The sequence below is a fragment of the Meleagris gallopavo genome, chromosome 1 (assembly GCF_905368555.1).
Source record: "Meleagris gallopavo chromosome 1, MGAL_WU_HG_1.1, whole genome shotgun sequence".
In the NCBI taxonomy this organism is placed as follows: domain Eukaryota; kingdom Metazoa; phylum Chordata; class Aves; order Galliformes; family Phasianidae; genus Meleagris; species Meleagris gallopavo.
Window position 1 is genome coordinate 42,442,788 of NC_139404.1, and position 21,201 is coordinate 42,463,988.

Genomic DNA, 21,201 nt, shown 5'->3' on the forward strand with positions numbered 1-21,201 from the left:
CCACCTACCTTATTTGTACTACTTCCTTAAAATTGCAAGCCTAAATGTGATTAAAGAATACTGTTTGAGTCTCCTGGATCTGCCAACACTAGAATAAGCTTTGATAGCTCTGAAGAATATTTTGTCACATCAGTATGGCACTATGCATCATGAGACTATTAGCTTCCTGACTTTTTACAGCTGCCTACACCAGTGGCCTACAAGAGCACTCAGGATAAGGTGAGAAACATTGTTTGCATAAATTATACGGTTCTTATCATGGGACTGAGCTCCAGCAGCTTTTCTCAGTGCCTCTGACTTCGTGAAGATCTTGTGACCAACTTCAGGCTGAACTGTTTAGTTTGCAGTCCACCCAGTTATAGCCCAGGCAAATCATAATTATAAGTAACCTGTATTCCAAGATATAGGGATAGATCTAGACAGTCCTCCTCAACAGGTAATAAAAAGAAAATAGTACTCCTGGAGTTCAATAGCCCCATGGCAATTGTCAGCTATCAAATTTAGGAGTTACCTGAAGTACATAGAGAGATAGGCACTACTCTAGTAGAATGCTGTGATGCCTCATTCATTTGATATCATAACCACCTGACATTTGTAATCAAATCATGGAAGGTACCCACAAGGGTTATCAAGTCCAGCTCCTGGCTCCACACAGGACCACTCAAAATTCAAACTCTTCTTCAACTCCAGCAAGCTTGGTGACTTGCGTAGCTTGTTCCAGTGGCTGAAGTGCCCTTTCCTTACTTCCAACCTGAACTTTCTTTGACACGCCTCCAGACTGTTCCCTCAAGTTCTGTCACTGTCACCAGAGCAGAGCTTAGTGCTGTCCCTCTCCTCCCCTCATGAGGAAGTATATGCTGCCACAGGACCTCCCCTCAGTCTCCTCTTCTCTGGGCTGAACAAACCAAGGGATGATAACCACTATGCATGCATCCTGCCCTCTAGACCCTTCAGCATCTTTATAGCCCTCCTTTAGACACTGTAATAGTTTTGTGACCTTATGTTGTGGTGCCCTATTCTGCACACAGTGCTTAAGGTGAGGGTACAGCAGCAGAGTTGGACAGTTCTTTCTGGATAATATCAAATAGAAAGTGTGGAGGAGTGAAGTGGGAATGGAAGCAATTACAAAACTACTTTTGTCTGAATTTGTTCCAGATCTTCACTATTCTGGTAACTCTTGTGCTGTCCAGTTTGTGTGTACTAATGGCTTGTTTTCACAGCAACACTGCTACTTTGCTTACATATTTATACCTGCATCTATTCAATTTGTTCCCTTGATCCATTTCTTCAGATCAACATTCTCTGAGTCCCTATTCTGCCTAACATCAAAGCCTGTATGGCTTCTAGTGCTAGATTACAGGGACAATATTAAATAAATAAACAAACAAACAAAAACCAACAAAACAGACTCTTAGAAAATAAACCAGTGACTCACTTCCTCTTAGACTCCACTTCTCTTCTCAGAGATCACAGAATGTACTGATTTATTCTGCTTAGTCCCGTAGTATCACAGGCTCTTCTCTCCAGCAGATATAAATAGAGGATTATCCTACCTCTCACAGACCATTGTTGCTGCAATTGCAGTACCCAGCCAGGTGATTACTTAAAAAGTGAAGAAGAGCTAACAACTTAAAATCAACACTTTCTGTCATGTAACTTTTAAATGGGGCTGTTCCTCGTTAGAGCAGTTTCTTCCATTGATAAGTAGCAGTTGACATAGAATGTATTCCTAATTTACTGGCACAAAAGCTAGCTTCTTTGGATATATTCCAGGCAATAGCACCTGCAACAATATAGAAAAGCCTTGAAAAGGAAATTTCTGTGCACCAGAATTGAGTGTTCACTTTGATCCACCAAAAACTTAGTTGCTAACTTTAAATTACAATGTAATACATTTTTTCTCATGGAAAATGTTGGTGAAGAAGCTGAACTTGCATTTAGAAGACATTTATTAAAAAAATATATATAAGTCATACATTTGGACAAAACTGTGGTGAAACATTCCAAAAGCAATTACAACTTTGGGAAAAAAAAAAAAAAAATTCTAAACACTGGATCTTTAGGGGAATATTTATGCCTTTTTTTTGTTTGTTTGTTTTTTGTTTTCTTCCATCATTAACAGTGATACTTAAATATTTCAACATATGTAAGAAACAAAAGCTGTTACTTACTCTTTCAGAATTCAAAATATACTTTAACAAATACTACCCTAAGCCCACATGATTACATTGGAGTATGTAACAAGGCTGAAAAGTACTCTTGCAACATTCTACCACAGGATGAAGGAGTACCACTACAAATCTCAGCTGTAGGTACATGTAGGGTCAGGTCACGTTCTTCCACACTGAAACTTTAGTTTCTACTCTTCACCATTTAGTTATTTATTTATTTAATTTTTAATCAATAAATTTACCATAATGCCCATTTATGATGTGCCTATATTGTTCATGACATTAAGAAGTGGTTTTATGGATTTCACAGTCTTTTACACTCATCCTGCATACAAGACACTACATTACATCTAGAAAAGACATACCATGTTCTGTATGTGAATACTAAGAGGAAAAGTTAACGTAGTAATGTATACTAGATATTATATGAGTTTTGAAACAAATAAATAACTTTTTCCACATCATGTTCCATTTGCAACAAACCACCTGTTGTTAGAAAAAGAAGTAGCCCTGTGGTCCCATGATCAGCCACTGCAGACATTTAGACAGTAATCTACAGCAATTTATTTATTTATTTCCTTCTTTACAGGAACTGCAGGTGTCTGGAAGATAATTTTTCAGAAGGAAACATTCGAAGCCCCTACAGGCAGGCCATTTAAAAGCCAGTATACTAAAAATCAACAAATGTGAAAAATGAAAGCAGCATCATTTGGCTTTGCTGCTAAGTTTCTAAAACTATCAGAAGAGACAGTAAAAACCCTGAGGACTTTGAACATGTTGAATTTATTTGTCACAACAAAAATCCTATTGTTCTTTTTTCACTTACATAGTGTTTCTTGGTATGGTAGTTAGCTAAACAGAAGGTCTGTCATGATATGCACCCAGGGAAATATCTAAGTTTAAACTTTATCATTCAAAAACTTGGAACATATGATTCCACAGTTGTCAAAATTCATCAAATGAAGTTTCAGTGAGCCCGTCAGAAACGACACTGTCAGGCTTATGCTCCCTGGACCTATTTAAAACTATTCATTTTCAAGTTTCCAGTAGATCTTGGTTTTGTGCTTCTTCCTATCACTGTACCTGACAATCTGAGCTGTATTTATTAGGAATGTTCCAAGAAATGTTTATGAGATTCATGCAAATTTATCTCAGCTGTTTCCAAATAAAACCTAGAAAAACAAAACCAGAAAGTCATCTATCTTCTGGCTGGGGAAAAAAAAAAAAAAAAGAAAAAAAAAGAAAAAACAAACAAACAGCACCACGTTTTAACTTCAGATTTTGATTTAAACTCAAATCTCTCTTAGTTATTCATGAAAGCTACCCAGTAAATAATTCTACTTTGAAAAAAATACATTAAGCTCTTACACAGCTTTTTAATACCTGCATAACTTTAATCAGATGCTTTTCTATGCATAATCAAAACCATACTGAAAGATTTAGCTTTAAGGTGATAACCTGTGAAAGAATTACATTTACACTGCTATTAGAATACAAGGATATTAAGTATACATATATTTCGTGAAAAGAATATTTACTCAAAGTATTACACCAATGGATGAGATTAATCTCAAATGCCTTGAAGTTACAGCTTGTGTGACTGTAGACAAATGACAAATCAAATTAGAAACTAATCCTCAAAACATTTAAGTATGCTTGTAAGACAATTTAAGGACTGGGAAGGCAATAAGCCATTTACCTCAGCAATTACAAATACATTATGCCCAGTTCTAAAGCCATTAACTTGGACATTAGTAAGATCAATTGCACTTTTTTTCTTTTTCTTTTTTCAATCTAAATTGAAAACACTTCCATATGTCAAAAATATCTAAGCAATTATTTCTCCAACTGCACGTTTTCTTATCACAGGAAATGATCATCAATTCCTTTTTCAAGGTTTATTAAAACGCATTATGCCATTGTTAATTTTAAAAGTTCTTTCTTACATTATTTCCATGCTTGTTTTACAGAAAGCAAATTTCCAAAATGGCCTTTTTAGAAATCTGAAGCACTGTACAAAGTCACTTCAGAACAATGTACATTGGAAATCAGTTACAATATATTTCAAAGGGTTTTCCTTTTCCCAAAACTACAGACTGAATTGTTACAGATGGTAATTTTGGCAGATGGTTTTATATGAAAAACTGAGTTTAAAATTAGGCCAAATCTGACTTGTACAATTAAAGCAATAAAGATTTGGAAACTAAGAGGTGTCAGATTTGCTCACAATCAGTCTTGCGGCCACAGAGAATAAATTTGAAAAAATGATAATAATAATAATAAAAATTGTTCAAAGTTACAGAATATATTGCATATATGAGAAATATTTCTCAAATTGCATAAGTTAGAATATACAAAGCTTTCATAATCACTAACATAACCACATCTTTTAACCTTAAGTTATACACTTAACTGTATAACGTTTTTAATTCAGTGGTGGATAATGAGATGGTTTGAAGCAATCTAACAGCTCTGCCCTGTTGCTGTAAGAAGGCTGTAAGCATTTCCTTTTCTGTAGCTTCCCTTGCTCTGACATTCATCCGACCCTTCACCATGTCAGTAAATTCAGAGTCAGTGACTGGCCAATTCAACTCAGACAGAAAACTAATCCCTGAGGAATGAGTGAAGGCATAAAAGAGATATGCAAGGATGAGAAGACTGGAACTACTCCTTTTGTTACTAGTGACCTTTTGGGCTGACTTTTATCAAGCTGCACTTCAAGGTGCATTATATCTGCCATCAAAAAGCTTTCCAGACTGGCAACTAAGTGCGAAGGTAGCACTGTCTGTTTTAGCATCTTCTGACTTTCCACTTTATTAAGTATTTCTTTACTTCTGCAGTAATGAAAAGATCAGTTATATTCAGTAATCACTGTATGCTACTTCTTGCGTATTACTCTTTCTAGACATCTCTCTCAGTAGTTTCTTGCCCTCAGCTTTCTGTTCCCCTTCATATGCATTTTTTCCATATAATGTTTTTGTCCATTTTAGGACTACCATTTCAGTACTATTTGTTCTTTTTTTTTTTTTTTTTTTTTTTTTTTTTTTTTCCAATGCACAACCAGGACTTTGTTTAAGGTGGCTGACTCTTACCATCATAAAAATACTACATTTCTTACTTTTTTCTGCTTCCATTACATTCCAGTATCCTGACCAATTTGTTCTACAAAGGGTACAATAGATAGAATTTTCATCCATTTTTTTCTGATCAAGTACAGCTACAAGTACATTAGGAGAGAGCTTGCAAGTATTTTTTGCAACTAATGAACACTGCTGTTATTAATGTAGTTACAGCTATTTCAAAATATTCTTTCCAAAATGCATCCCCCTTACACTTCAACACAATGAACTCCACTTGCCATCATGCCATCTGTTCCTCTATCTTCTCTAAACCTTTTAAAAGTTCCTCAGAATCTCTTTTAGTATCAATTAACCTGAGTAATTTATGCAGTCTGCACATGTTGTCATCAATCTGTGAACCCTTCTTCTAGACTGAACAATATGAGACTGCTAACAATTAAAGAACATTACCTCTTAAATTTTTGCCCTGTGACAAATTAACAATACACTTTGGTTTCTGTCCTTATACAATTTTTCCCTCAGAGAGTTATGATCAGAGAGACACAATACGGGGCTAGTTAGTTTTCTTCTTAGCCTTTTCTAAGGGAGAAAATCTAAGTAATTTGCTTCAATGCTTTCTCATTATTCACCTATTTTGAAACACAATGAACCTTAGTACATTAAAATCATTTCTTTTTCAGGAGCTATGATTTTCTATTCCTTTTATTGAGCTCTTAATATAGAGCCTTCCTCCTATTGACTGATTTAAATACAAATCAACTGACAACACAACAATAGAGTCAAGCTGTTAAGAAAAAATCTTTTTAAGATCTGGACATATTCATTAACTCTAATGAAATGAAAAATGAGTAAGTGTGTTAAGAGTTTTTGTATATTTAAGAAAATTGAGGAAAAACCAGGAACACTGATTTGTACCAAGTTACAAACATCTTGCCTTTACTGCAAAATAAACACAAATTGTAAGTTATAGCCTGACTCAAATGCTAGTGCCTTCCACATAAACTATAACTAATATTCAAGTGGTTTGGTGGGTTTGAGTTTTGTGTGTGTGTATGTATGTTTGGTATTTTTGGGGGTGTTTCTTGGTTTTGTTTCATGGAGTGAGACAAGTGAAGGGACACGGGGAACAGCAAGTATGTTGTACAGTCTCACTGCTAAATCCACAAGTCTCCTATGTTTTCAGGCAGACCAGACACATTCTTCTGATATATATCCTTGTGCAGTTAGAACCTTTCCAGTTAGAGCAAAGAGACACAGTAAATATACACCAAATAACTTCATTGTCATGGAATTGTGACTACAGAATATGAATGCCATTCAACAATCACCTCGATGTTTTTGTCCGAGTTATGCTAAGAGAGAACTACAAATACCCAGCCAGAAACCTAAAGCCTCATTTGAAATTTTCCTTAAAAATTACAAAACCTTTACAGTAAAACACACAAAATAAAAGTTTGAGTAAGTCAGTCTGTGGCTTGGTAGGCTACAGCAATGCATAAATACCTGGAGGAAAAATATTCTGAGAAAAAAAGAACTTGTTATGTCTCCACAATTTTGGAGAAATATAAATGCCTACTAAATGCATATGCTTTCAACATGCAATTAACATTAATTTTAATACATAATTAAGACATCAGTAATACAAACCTTTGAATTTAGCAAGTAACTGATGAAATTTAGGTCTCCTCACAACATTTGCAATGATGGAGCACAATAGCTATTTAATTTTAGTGATGATTTTCAGAGGGGTTACATTTAAAAAATGCAGTTGTCTAGTGAGTTTACTTGTTATACAGTTTTACACTTGGTCAAAATCATTCATGGGAATTAGAGAGAACCACAGTCAATAGTAAAACAATTCTGATACACATTTAGCTGCAATCTCCTACAGATGTTCTTTCAGGAAAACTCACGCAAATATTGAAATGATCTAATATGATATTTTATATGATTTATATACCTAATTCTCAGATGTTTCCTAGAATTTCTCCTTTTAAAGAACAGACATCAATTTACCTTATCTACCACAAAATTTCATTGGCTTCTATAATTAATCCTACAGAAAAGATCTCATTATTGATATTATTGATATCTTTTCAGAATATAAATTCTACAATTCCTATATTCTAAAATTCCAGAGTAAGACTTAGGTGTTTTCATAAGTGATAATGCAGTTTCCCAGCAAGTATCACTTAAGTGATACTTGTCAACATGGACAAGTAAAAAATTCTTCACAGTTTTGCAGGAATTGAGCCATTCGCTCTGAAATAAGTAATAGAGGCTACATATTAAGAAAAGGAACCTGTCACAGTAAATTAAGACAAAAAGCACATGATAGTTGGGCAATTAGCACTTCGAATAGATACAGTTCAGCAAAAACTGAAATAACATTCTTGGGTACAAAGTGCAAGGGACTTGTTTCAATATAAATCAACCAGTAGGCTACAATTAAATTAACTTTACATATGCCTCAGACCATTTGTAGATGTCAACAACTTTCTGTTGCAGTGTGAAATGACCAAAAGTACTGCAATCATTTACGACAAATTTCTAGTTGATCGCTAAAACCCACATGTGAGAAGAGATTCTTTCAAATAACACGCTGAAGAGAAAGAAAGTGAAGGGGAAAAAAAAAAAAATCACTCCCGTTGATTTAAATGTCAAATTAAAACACTAAATCAGTTATTTCCTATATTGTTACATAACAAAGCTAAGAGATAGAGCAGAAAGCAATAACAAATATGTCTACAGGAAATTCCTTTGATCTCAGTAAATATTTGACTCTTAAAAAAAAAAAAAAAAGCACAGATTTTCTAAATACGTTAAGGAAATGTTTGAAGTTATGAAAGAAGAAGCAGTGTCACTTCCAAAAGCAGCAGATCAGTATTTCATGTGGCTCTTCATATCTGGTTAGGTTACAAGTATGTATGTGATTGTATAAATATATAGATTGCACAGAACAGGAGTTTCTTTCTAATCCTGAGATCCTTAATTTTTATAGACAACATGAAATATAGTAAAAAGAGATTATATGAAAGATTAATATTTGAAGTGGGCCTCAGAAAGCTGATATGATATAAAAGTGACCACTTGACAGACTGCCAGGAACTTATAGAAAACATTTACTAGAAATGAAGCTTAGAGTGAGTGGAAAGAAACAGAGCAGTCAAAGAGAAAACTTCCGGATCCTGGATTCCAGAAGTGCAGAAATTTTATGTTAAGTTCTCAACATAGCTTAATACTGTGACTTAGATACAGCAGAGGCCAGGAAAAGTGCCCGAAAAATTAGGTTAGCATTGTTCTCTGTTTGAATGGAGAGAGAGAAGCTGGAATATTACCACTGTGATATTACTGTGATGACAGAAAAATAATTCCAGAAATTTCGTTCATATATGTGGAAGGGGACAAATTCTTTTTCCATCTGCAGCAGAAAAGAATTGATGTACACCATCTTGCTTGGGAATGGAATCTACTCCTCCTTGAATTTTAGAAGACAAGTTTTTCACTGATTTTGGTATCATGAAAAGAGGGCTCTCACTGTCCTGCTTTACACTATTAAAGGAAAAAATACTGAAGAAATGTACAAAAAAAAATTTGGGGCGGAGTATGCTCATGGCCAGAATTTTTAAAGGACACAGATTTAGACACTACATGGCACATCTAGAGCACATTCTTTTCCAGGGATTATAATAAAGAAGATCAAAGCAGTTTCAGTGACAGTTTTTAAACTTATGGTTCATAAATAATGTTCATATTTCCTTGAAAATAAAGAATATAATACATGTCAGAGCTATTTAAACTTGCATCAAGTACAGCACTGATAGTTTTTGCCATTAGAATGGAAATGCAAATCGCACACTGCTGAAACACTGTAATTTAAAAAAGACAGCAATTACGAATATTGGAGATCTTTTTACCCTTTTAAAATAACCACCAAAAAGCTCTGTTTATTCAAGAACATATTTTTTAATCCAAACGAAAGAGGGTGCCAAGCAGTGTTATACAAGCTTCCTAAACTAATTTGGATGACTAATGTTCCTATTCCTGCATGCTTCAATGTTGTACAAGAAAAACAAATTTCAAGAACAACTGATGTGTAGATATATACCAGTTTAAAGACATAATGCTTAATATTATCTGCCTTACATTTAATGCAAGAGACAAATTTTGAGTTCAGTTAATTAGCTAACAAATAGAGGCTGGAAATCTGAAGTCTGGAGCTTGGGATTTGTTTACCATAAACCATTAGCAAGTGTACATTTTAATCTCCCCAAACTTCTAGGCACTTCTTTTCAATAGTGAAATATTTTGTGCATATGCAGCATATTGTTAAATTAAATGTATCATGCCTTATCCTCAACCAAATCCCCACTTCTTTACTTCTGTCCAATATTTCAGCTCAACCAAAAATGTCGGCATCCTGACAACCTACTCTTACTTCATAAGCAATTACAAAATCTCTATGGAAAGAGAGGAATTTTTTAGATCAACATGAAATGGAGGAAGCCCAATTCCCCACACAGCCCAAAACTTCCAGATTTACAGATATATTTTAAAATAATGAGCTTTGTACATAAATGCATTACTCTGAGTTTTCAGAATATGCTGTACATATTGCAAGTTCATTCTTTTGTAAAGAGCAACTCTTACAAAGACAGTTGCTGTATGATTCATACAGGGTCCATTTTCTGTTTCAAATGAAAATACATTGTCAGGACATGCAAAAAACAGTTTTACAATATGACTTATACTGCCAGAAAAAAAAAAAAAAAAAAAAAATCAAAAGTAATTAGAGTGTTAGCAAAGAGATCTATAAATCCATCAGAGATAATGTATGATGCTGCAAACAAAGATGGAAGACATACTGGTTTCCTACTTACTGACAAGTAGAATGTAGCTAAGAAAAATTTATATTATTTTTCTCATCTTTCCACGTTGAAAAAAAATTTATTTATTTTTCAGACCCTTGACTTTTGAAACCCACGACTTTTTGAAAGGGAAAACAAATTATTAATTTCTTCCTCAGAAAATGAAGAACTAACTTGATCTGTCACTGAATTCCACTTTTTATTATCAAGAACAAAAGCTCACAAAGAAAAAGCTATAGGTCCAGTTGACAAAAACTGTTTAAGATTATCCAGTGCAGGGATCAGATAAATCTTTATTCTGAGGAGGTTCTGTTGTTCTAAAATATTTTATTTATCCTCTGCATTTCTTCTGTGGTAAAGCATGGTGTGAATTCACACACAGGTTGCATCTCTAGTGTAAAAGAACTACGTATTTGTATTTCTGAACAAATTATTCTAGGCTGAACCTGGCCATTCCCCAGCTTCATCTGTGCACACACTTCAGGCAGAATTTCAAATATTTTAAGCAGAAAATATTCACACCACCTTTAGACTTGCACTGCAAATAAGTCTGTGCTCAAACATAAACTGACATCCAGAAAAGGAATACTTTATATGTACAGCTGCTTGTGTATAGTGTGATCTCCCCTGCATGCATGAGTACGTGGGTTAAATGTGGTGAGATACTTGGACTCCTTCCCAACTTTTAGTAGGTACAACTGGGGAGGAAAAACAAAAAACAAACAAACAAACAAACAAACAAACAAAAAGATGTTCATTTTGGAGAAGACTATCACTGCATGTGATCCTGCTCACATCAACTAGAGAGATTCAAGACCCCAGCCAAAGCAAATGCAGGGTTTAGGTCCCATCATACAATAAATAACTTCTTATATGTAAGTTAATTCTTAAACTGTACTTGGAGTTCTTCTAAAAACTATTTTAGATACTTCGAAGAAGAGATGGTAGAGAAGACTGGATTAAATTTATTTGTGGGCTAAGCTGTCAGTGAACTGAAGTCCATGGAGCTCAGGAGCAGGATGAATGAGAAGCAACATACCAGCTGAAAACACTAGATGAGATTTTATTGTCCCTGTGACAGTTAATGTGACTGTACTGAGGCTAGGTTCAGGCACAGGGATGGCCACCCTTAGAAACACCAAGTTACACAAAGAGAGAGGACTGACAATTGATGTTTACAGACACTGATTTGCAGACTCATAAATCTTTCTGATTGAAGTTTAGAGGCCGGCATAATTCACAAACTGTGAATTTAGCCTTATGGCCTAAAAGGTAATCCGCCCTACATTCCTTGTTCATCTGTCAGCCAACTTCAAGACTGAAAAAATAAACCTAACAGCTCACTTAATTTGGTCTTAAATTATGACTTAACCCATCAGAGTTAAAATCTTCATTGCATAGACTAGTTCAGATTTGGAGCAAAACTTTACTTACACTTCAGATTCAGAGTTTGAACTTTTTTTTTTTCCTCCTCCTCCTCTGGCACAGTGCATAATTGCTTATACAAAGTAGAACAACTTCAACAAGACAGACTGGCTAGTCAGAGTCTCCTTAAAGACTTGAGCTCCTATCCAAGAAAGACGGACTGGGTCCATCTCACTCCAGTAAGCGTGTTCAGGTAAATTATTTTAGATTAGCCTTCTTCTGTCTGGATTGAATCAAAACTGCTCACAAACCCAGAGTTAGTCTCTGTAGACCACACATTCATCCTCTTGGGACAGTCCATCCTAAACATAGACCAGCAGTTTATGCTGAAGTCTGCAATTCAGCTCCGCTTCAACTCCAAGGCTGCCAACATGCACCTCAGTCTAATTCCCCTCTCTGCTGCCCAAAACCCGTGGGAAGCCAATATGGGTAAGAGAATTCCAAGATACCTAGCCAAGAAAATCTTCAACAGAATATTAATACCATGTGAATGGCTCTTATACCAGCACTGAACCACAAATAGGAGAAGAGGCAGCTCCTGAGGGTTGGGCTAAATATGACTTTGAGAGTAATTCCTGAACCTGACCTTCTCCATCCATTAAGAATTGCAGCAACAAAGAAGAGGAAAAGAGAAAAAGAAAAAACAAAATACAGCAGTTCCTACATATTTACAGACTCAACAGTAGTGAAGATGTAGGTCTAGAGGAATACAGTAGACCTGATTGAGAGATCCTTTCAGGAGCTCTGATCATTGTGAGAGCACTGAACTGGGCCTGCAAGGCCTTTCTGCATCCCCTCAGCGTGCATCACTTTGTCTCATGTCTAGCATGGTTTCAAGTATTAATAGAATATCTGGAAGCTCAGGACTTAGCCACTTTGGAAAACAGTGTACTCCAAGCCACGGTACTAAGATTGAGTACTACAAGGGCCTTCACTAGAGAATACCAGCAGTAACATCAAAAACTTGATATTTTTACCTTGCACTAAACTTAAGTCTGCTTTGCACAGCAACAACACAAGAATATGTATAAAGAAGAAAATTCCTAAACAGTTTAAAATGGTTATCCCATCCATCTACCTGGTATGATTTAAGCATTGTTTAAACAGAAAAAAAAGTATCATTTAGTGATTATTAGATAACAATATAAAATTAGAGGATCATTTATCATTTATTTTGATCCAAAGTTGTCATTAATCCAAATTCCTTAGCTGGCTTTTATTTAGACATATGGAAGAAACAATGTCTTCATTAGCATACCTACTTTCATTAACCAAAGTTATTATGCATACTACTGGTTCTAATCAAATAAAATACCTAACACTACCTCTTAACTGTAACATATTTTCAGTTTTCAGTCTCATACTAATAAACCTTTGATACTATTTACAATTGTAAAGAATTAAAAACATCTAGCAAAAAAAATCCATATTTTATGGCCTTCCAGCAGTCACTCATTTCAGCACTGATAATACTTCTGAACATTGCTTTTGTAGATTTCCGTATTACGTGAGACACAGTGCAAACATGGACGATCCACCAAAACAAAGAGGAGCACTAACCCCTCTCCACTCACCTTACATCGGTCCATCTCCTTTTTTCCACAAGCACATAGAAAAGAGAAACAAGGACTTGCAATATGTTTAAAAGGCTGATGAGTTTCAGGGTTGGCATACCGAAGGCCAGGGAGAGAACAAATGCTTTCGTTTTCATCTGTCAGCTCCCACACCACTCAAATGGAATTACATAGGGAGATTTTTCTTGCCTTGCTTCAAATAAATGGGTGTTGTGTTTACATACTGCATACTGAGCATTGCCCACCCTAAGCCAAGGGCTGTGCCTTGCCAATTCTTAACTCGCATACAATATGGCGATTACATGAGCCAGCATACCATTAAGTCGCATAACAAAACTTGGAGAATGACACTGTCAGCTAGCAGAGCTGTACCTGAACGCCTGAAATTTCTTGCACAAAAGGAGAAATTGTATTTTTGTGCAATGGCAGAACCAAGTCGGGAACAGATTGGGCTAGAGGCCTCAGTCTAAACTACAAAGCCAAGTGCTGCATAGTTCAGAGGGATAAAAGCTAGAAGACACATGATGCAAGAAGGCAAAGGAAAAGAAACAAATCACCAAATGCCTCACAAAATATTCCCCTGGCTTTGAGTCTTATGGGTTATCAGCTGTTTATTCTCCAGATGACAGTTCATAGAGAATAAACCATCTAAGATGTCCTCTCCAGCTGCTGTATTCACAAAACAGCCTCCCATAAACAGAATGAAAACCAGAGAAAAGAGGAAAGAGCCTTTACTTAGTTCATTACTCAAAGTGAATAGCACAACATATTCCTGGTTCCAGCAAGCTTATTTACCTACGCAATGAGTAGCAGATCTATGCCTACCATGAGCTGTGAGTGTCTTATAGTGCCTCGTATTCATTTTCTTACAGAATGAGCAAGAAAGATTAGAGATCAGAGCTTATACTTTCCACTAAAATAATGTTTCTGTAAGCTTGCACAAATGAATCAATACCTGCTTTGCATTTCTATTGTAGCCTGCCGATATCAGACAGGAACAGGCAATTCACATAATAACACTTCTTTCAGGTACTGTTTTATAATAATCACTACAGAGGCTCCCAGTTCCCTGACACAAATGTACTCCCGACAGGACAACTTCAGGAGGTCATTTAACTACTGCAATAGCACACACATTCAAAGGGAAAGAGATGAGCTGAGATCTAAGGCTCTTCTAATACTGATGTTTCGGAGAGGTTGTGCATCTAACCCACAGCTAAAGATCAAGTGCCCAAACCAAATATCAAGCAGTTCGTAACAACAAAAGCTGCCTGAGTTAGCCCCATGCTTGACCCCTCCTTGCAGCACATTTCTCAGTAACTTAATCTTATTTAGATTGTCTTCAAGTAAAACAAAGAATAGGGAAATCTAATCTGCTACATGTTTCTACAAGATTGTATCACAGCAGTTTCCGTCACCTTTTTTTTTTTATCCCAAATGTAAAAAGCTATCCAGACATCAGTGGTATTTTATGTGCTGCAATAGTGGCACGCATAATGACAAATTGACTTCCGATAATAGTTTTAATTACTAAGTATATACCCTGCAAATCCTCTCATACAAGTAATCCTTCAATAAGATTAATGCATGGAAACAGTCCATTGAAAAAGGATTTGTATGACTGGACTCTAAATGTTTAATAATATTTCTAAGAGTATGACCACTTTTATATATATATACATATATATTTTATATATTTATATATTATTTATATATATATATAGGTGGTCACACTCTTAGAAATATGATTAATATAGTATATATATTAATATATATATCAAGGGGATGCTGGTACATTTAAATCAAGGGTTTATATACTTAAACTGTACAGTTTTAGAAATGATCCTTCTAGAACTGACACTACTGGGGAACATGCTTCTGCAGTTCCCCATGTCTGTCAGGCTGAGACTGGCGTAAATAAACTGATCAACCTATTCACTTCTAGTGTTCAGCAAGGCTCCTCTCTTTCAGCACTTCAGCTGCACTGACGTGTGACTTGGTTGCTCCTACAGCTACATACTGTGCCCATAAAACACAACATTTAACACCAAATCCTCGATTTATTTTAAGCACTACCCAGATATTGCTGAGTATCTTCAAGGCTCAATTAGGTAGCAGTTCTTACTTTCTCTGTTAAGTCAAATACAGGATTTTTGTTAAGAAATGTTAACTTCTTTTCTTGCTTTCCAATCCTATTCTCTTCTCTATGACAGCTGTCAGTCCAGACACTGGGAAAAGTAGCCATAGGAGAGCATAAAGATTAAAGTTCACTCTAATGTGCTGAGTGTCACGATGTGCTTACGTCCTCCTCCTTGTATCCACACCACTTGCTCTCTCTTTGCACAAGGATCTTCACGGTTTTAATTTAAAGTCTTCTTTGAAGTATCTCTGTTCTGATCCCATGGAATGATTAATGGTTTGGTATCACGTTTGTCTGCTAATCCTTAAAATGAAAGAAATGATCCTTTAGAAAGCTAAGAGTCTGTTAGTGTCTCCAAAAAGCAGGAAGCGTTACTGCTTGAAGGCTGACAGATGCTTCACCACCATGACAAGAAGTCGTTCCACTACTCTGCTGGTTTTAGAAGTTTACAGTTCATAGGAAATGAAACGCTTGACTGCTTGCACTTGTAAATCTCTGCTTGATTGCTGAACAGCTTTTTCCTTCTCTGAAGAAACAGCTCAGCACACGTTTCTGTGGGCTGTGATAACATCTTACAACTTCATTGCTACTCCAATATCAACTGAACACATACAGCTCTGCACACACATCTCTTACAGTTCAGTAAGAGACCCTTCCCAATTATTAATCTCTTCAGCATATTGAACCAAGCTTGTGTAGAAGATCTGAAACAAGAGTTTGGAGGTGAAAGGCGCCTCTAGTCATTTAAAGGGAACATCAGCAGTGGAGATACACTGTTAGAATTCAGAACTGATCATTTTGGATAATATCTCACTGTATTTCAGCATCACAAAAATTAACAGTCAGCAATTAATACCTCCTGAGGCACGGGTCCATTCTCCAGCGCTTTGGCTAGCTGACACTTAAACATTTCAAAAAGAACTCTTCCTAGTTTCTGTTACTCCTTGAAAAAGTATTTAACTGTCCAAAAGACTTTAGTAAGGCGCTTCCCCATTTTAAATTTTTATGCCTTTTCCAATGGCTGCATGCTGAAGTCCTCGGGCTGCCAGTGTGGGGGGGATGCGGCAATCGCCAAGAGACAAGGAAGGCATATCTTGCTTCTGAAGAACGGGGGCGGGGAGGCAGAAGCCCCAGCGCCGGATCCGCTCCGTGTGCGGGTCTGCACAGCACCCTCCGAGCTCCGCCGCAACACAGAGCGGCCCCGACTCCCAGCGAGATGGGTTCGGGCGGAGGGCACGGGCACCTTGCAGAGCCATGCAATAAAGTTTTTAGAGTTTCCCCCAGCCGCTTCTTGTTACGAGATAATTTTTCCACTCTTTTTCACTGACGCCTGCCCCTAGCCTTGCTTTCAAAATACTCACAGGAGTTGTAATCTGCACAGAACTTGGATAAATAAATAGTGGCACAAACGCTGCAAGGGCACACCGGCAGTTCTTCCCGGCAGAGTGAGGAGGGCGAGGGAGGAATGCCGGCGGCAACCTCCAGCACCGACCCGGTGCGGCTTCAGCGCTCCTGCCTAGGATCATTCTGCGTTTTCACACCCGGTCCGCGTAGCCCACGCGTAACGCAAGCAACTGATTTATTATTTTTCCAAGTGCCTCCCGAGACTCCCAAAGGCAAAGAAGCTGATCCGACCCGCTTGCTGGAACTTTTCCACGCTCTGCGAGAGCCGAGGACAAGACCCGAAGGTAATTTTTTAAATTATTATTATAATGATGATTATTTTCCTCCTTGGGACCGCTTCGCAGCGCGGCGGCTCACCTGAAGGCCGGGAGCCGTGCTTTCCCTCCCGCCCCACGCCCGGCGGCCGTAGCCTTCGGATGGCTGATAGCCGCCCCGAGGCGCGGGCACAGCCGGGAGCGCTCGCCGCGCCGCGCCCCGCCCGCAGGTACCTCCGGCGGCCCCCGCCCGGCAGCCCCGCGCCCGCCGCCCCCGACCGCACTCACTTGTGCCTTCTTCATAAGGAACGGCAGCGCTGCAGTCCAGCCCAGCCGGCCGTGTGCAAACTCCCTTCAGCTGAACTGTAGCTCCAGCATGCTGCAGCGGCAGATAGTCCACGCATTGGGGTTGCCCTCGGCCAGCCCCGAGCTGCTGTCGCTCCGCTGCGGGCCTCTCGCCACGGCACGGACTAGAGCGGCGGCCGGCGTCCGGCCAGGTCTTTTATATCTCGGATCTGCCTCTGGCAGCGGCGGCAGCGGCGGCAGCGGCAGCCCCGGCAAGACACGCCTTTCCCCTCCCACCCCCCCTCCCTTCGTTCCCCTCCCTCCCTCCCTCCTGAAGCACTCGGAGCCGAGGCGGGTCCCGCGGGGAGGGGGAAACCCGAGCAAACTCTGGGGAAGTTAGAAGGCAGGAACCGGCCCGGCCTGTCCCTTCCCACTGCGGGAGGGAGCGAAGCGCGCCCGGCCCGGCCGCCGCGGGCTGGCGGGAGAGCGGCGGGCAGGGCTGCGGGCGGGGCCGCTGGGACTCACCCCGCCGCCTTCGGGCGCCCCTCGGCGGTGGAGAGGGGCGCCCGGTGCTGGCCCGGGAGCGTGGGGGGCTCGACCCGCGGCTAGAGGCGACCCTCGGCGGCAGCCGTGAGGAGCACCCGGCGCCGTCCGGCCGCGCGCGGTGAGCCGGGCGCTGGGGTCGGGCCGCAGCCCCGCGGCGGGGGCGGGCAGGGCAGGGCAGGGCGGCGGAGGCCCCGTGGGGCTGGCAGCGCTCCCTGCGGCTCCGTGCCAGGGCACCGCGCTGCAGCTCCTGGCAGAGATTCCGGGCTGGCAATTCCCTTTGCGGTACTTCCTGCTGTGGCACACAACCCAAGCACCGAACGCTTGAACGAAAGGAAAGCATCGGAACTGTTTCTACCTGCGCCAGCCACAAAAGTTGTTGAGCAGTGCCTCCTAATGCTTGCGTAAAGGTGGTCCTGCAGGTGTTGTACTATTAGAATGTGTGTAATGTGTAAATTCACAGTAGCTTTACCTGTGGGAAAGCAGCGTCTGCACAGACTGAACTGTGAGCGTGCATTACACGGATAAGACAGGTGAAGAACTGCCACTTACTGAGACAGCAATCCCTAGTGAGGATCAAAGATTGAATGAAGAAGGGACAGTCTGTCACAGTGACAATCATCTCTTAAAGATCAGACTGCTATCAGAATGCACAGTGAGGTGTTTCACTAGAAAAGCTCCTCCGGTTTTAACATGGAATAAATGATAATTTTTCAAAGGATCAGTGGAAAGATGTGCTGTTAAGGCTCAGCTCCACTATGTCTTTAGGTGTCAGTGCAGCCAGAGAAACATCTCTGTGCCTCTGCATCCAATCCAGAATAATGGGATAATGGCCTTCATTTAGAGCATACAGGTGAATTCTGTAGTTTTCCCTTTTCTTATTGATTGCCAATCTGAATTACCTTGTAGTTTCTGTTTTACCTTCACAGCTTTATGGTTACATGTGCCCTTCTGCCTCTGAATGGCTGTGATTCAAGCACTAGACAAGCAGTGAAAGGGAGGAAGCTCTTAAGTGAAAGAACTCTGTGAAAGGATATTTTGTATCTCACCTAGCACTGATTAACCAATGCTACTTTCGCCATAATGCCCTTTAGCAAATAGGGCCAGGAAATTAAAATGTTACAGCATATTTCCTTCTGAGAACAGATGTCAGGTTTAGTCTCCTGATGAGAAGCACTGGAAAGTGTGAAAGAGCAGCCTGAGGTAGCAGTCACCTTATCGAGAATACCTCTGGTTTCTCCCTTCCTGGAACTCTGTCCATCATTACTTATGGCAGGAAGGCTGAAATGGCTGCCCCACATAATCCTGCAGTGCAAACAGGGCAAGACTTCTGAGCCCTACAGGTTCCTTTTATCATCTGCTCATCCTGCAGCTCTTCTGTCGATCCCTAGGTTGAGTTCTTGAACCTGCCCCTGTGTTTATCCAAGCCCAGTTATAAAGGATGAATGTTCTTTTCATCCTATCCTTTAAACTGACAACTCACATACATATGACTGTTGTCTTTGGCCTCAGTGCAATTTGGGAATTCTTTTCTCTGAAATTCAGAGTTTAATAGTTTAAACACATTAATTACTTATGTCCGTAACCCATTAGAAAGCATGTTTTTATTAGTCTTGCCCTTTTTCAACACAGGACTGGCTGTTGACTTACCAGGTACACACAGGTTAGCCAAGGACTGTTAGAGCATTGTGTGGTAGGTTTCCAAAGTACAACTGCAAACCGCACACAGTCTTTTATGGTTTACCTCATTTGCAGTTCTAAATGCCTAGGGGTGAGTACAGACTCCTTTCACAGCTCTGTGAAAACCTGTTTCTTCACAGGGAAGCTATGGAAATGGCGCCAGCCATCCCAGCTCTTCATGAGATTTGGTTCCACCCACTGAACAGGATTATCCTTCCCAAGGAGTTCTGTTCTGAGTGTATGGAAATAGCAACAACTGAAGCACAAATGAAGCCTTTCCCATTTCCCTAGAAGTCTCACCTTCTTCTGCAGGTGAGAAATGGCTGCTAACTGCTGTTTATTCTAGAATTTTCTAGAATATCTTCTGCATCTTATACAGCTCCAGCCATGAGAAGGAGCTGAGGCTCATCAGAATGAGCTCACCACTGTGAATGAGTTCGTGTAGTGTGGCAAAAGCCTGACCATTGGAACAGCCAGAATTGGGGAATAAGCAAAATCAGATCCAGCTTTCAGCTACTGGTGTTGTGGAATTAGAAAGAAAAACACAACAGTCTGGAAAATTGAAAAAATTCTCCTATGAAAAGTTAAGGACAAAAAACAGTGTGTACATATTACAAAGATAACACACTAATCTCATCTAATCTGTTACATACCCTGAGTGCATTGAGGCTTTAGCTGGCACAGATACCAGGTATGCAGCCTAACCTCACTTTAATACTGGATCAAAGAACACTTTTTGAATTTCTTCTCCTGCTTCACATTTACCAAGAGACTGTTAGTTTCTTTTAAGCATCATAAATGCTTTGTGCTTTATATAAATGGCGGGAACAACTTTTGTAGTTATTCAGTTATATTAATGACTAAGTAAGGGAAAGATTCAACCAAGACTTAGATCCATAGGGGTACCTACACCACTGTGAATCCACTTTTATCTTAGTTCACACTGAAAGTGCAGAGGGTGCAGCTGCATTTTTTTTCTTCACATAATTTTGTTCTAAATATTAATTTGAGGACTGCCATTTTCATGTAACTGTTTGATTGTCAATAATATATTAGTATGGACTGGGATTTTGGAGATAATTACATTGTTTTAAGGTAAAATTACTACTTAATGACTTCTTCTGGCAGACTAGTTGATAGAACAAGTGGCAGTAAATGCAATTTTCTAGATGAATAGAGATATCTCCAAATTTAAAAAAAAAAGGGGGGGGGGAGGAGGGAGGAGTGGAAAGGGTTAGTATAACTATTAAATAACGCTAGCTCTGTTTCTCATTATGCTGTTTGTTTAAGAAAATTCTGTACTCCAAATGCCTTTTAGATACAGGGAAAAAAAAAAAAGAAAAAAAAAAAAGAGAGCACTGAAGAGTAAGAATGGAATTAAGTATCTTCAAATCACTGAAAATGCTACACCTTGACTACTGTGTTCAGTTTTTGGCCTCTCACTACAAGAAAGGCATTGAGTACCTGGACCATGTTCAAAGAAGGGCAATGAAGCTTGTGAGTGGACTGGAGCACAAGTCTTATGGGGAGTGGCTGAAGGAACTGGGATTGTTTAGTCTGGAGATGAGGAGGTCTAGGGAGACCTCACCTCACCACTACTTGAAAGGAGGTTGTGGTGAGGTGCTTGTCAGCCTCTTCTCCTACGTGACTAGTGATAGGACTAGAGGAAATGACCTCATATTGCTCCAGAAGAGGTTCAGGTTGGATATTAGGAAAAACTTCTCAGAAAGAATAGTGATGCACTGGAACAGGCTACCCAGGGAGGTGGTGGAGTCAT

At 39.2% G+C, this 21,201-nt stretch overlaps 1 protein-coding gene and 1 long non-coding RNA gene across 4 annotated transcripts in view; one reads left to right on the plus strand and one right to left on the minus strand.

The window, feature by feature from the left end:
* Positions 1-17,505, minus strand: part of KITLG (KIT ligand) — a 54,346-nt gene extending 36,841 nt beyond the window's left edge. For all 3 annotated transcript variants that reach the window (XM_019613664.3, XM_085222536.1, XM_010708899.4), the window contains exon 1: positions 17,205-17,505. In XM_019613664.3, coding sequence (XP_019469209.1) covers positions 17,205-17,219 — 15 coding nt within the window. In that variant the 5' untranslated portion in view covers positions 17,220-17,505. The remainder of the gene's footprint in view (positions 1-17,204) is intronic.
* LOC146545264 (uncharacterized) overlaps positions 16,341-21,201 on the plus strand; it is a 61,995-nt gene continuing 57,134 nt past the window's right edge. Inside the window, exon 1 of the long non-coding RNA XR_014882941.1 lies at positions 16,341-16,946. This is a non-coding gene — a long non-coding RNA (uncharacterized LOC146545264). The remainder of the gene's footprint in view (positions 16,947-21,201) is intronic.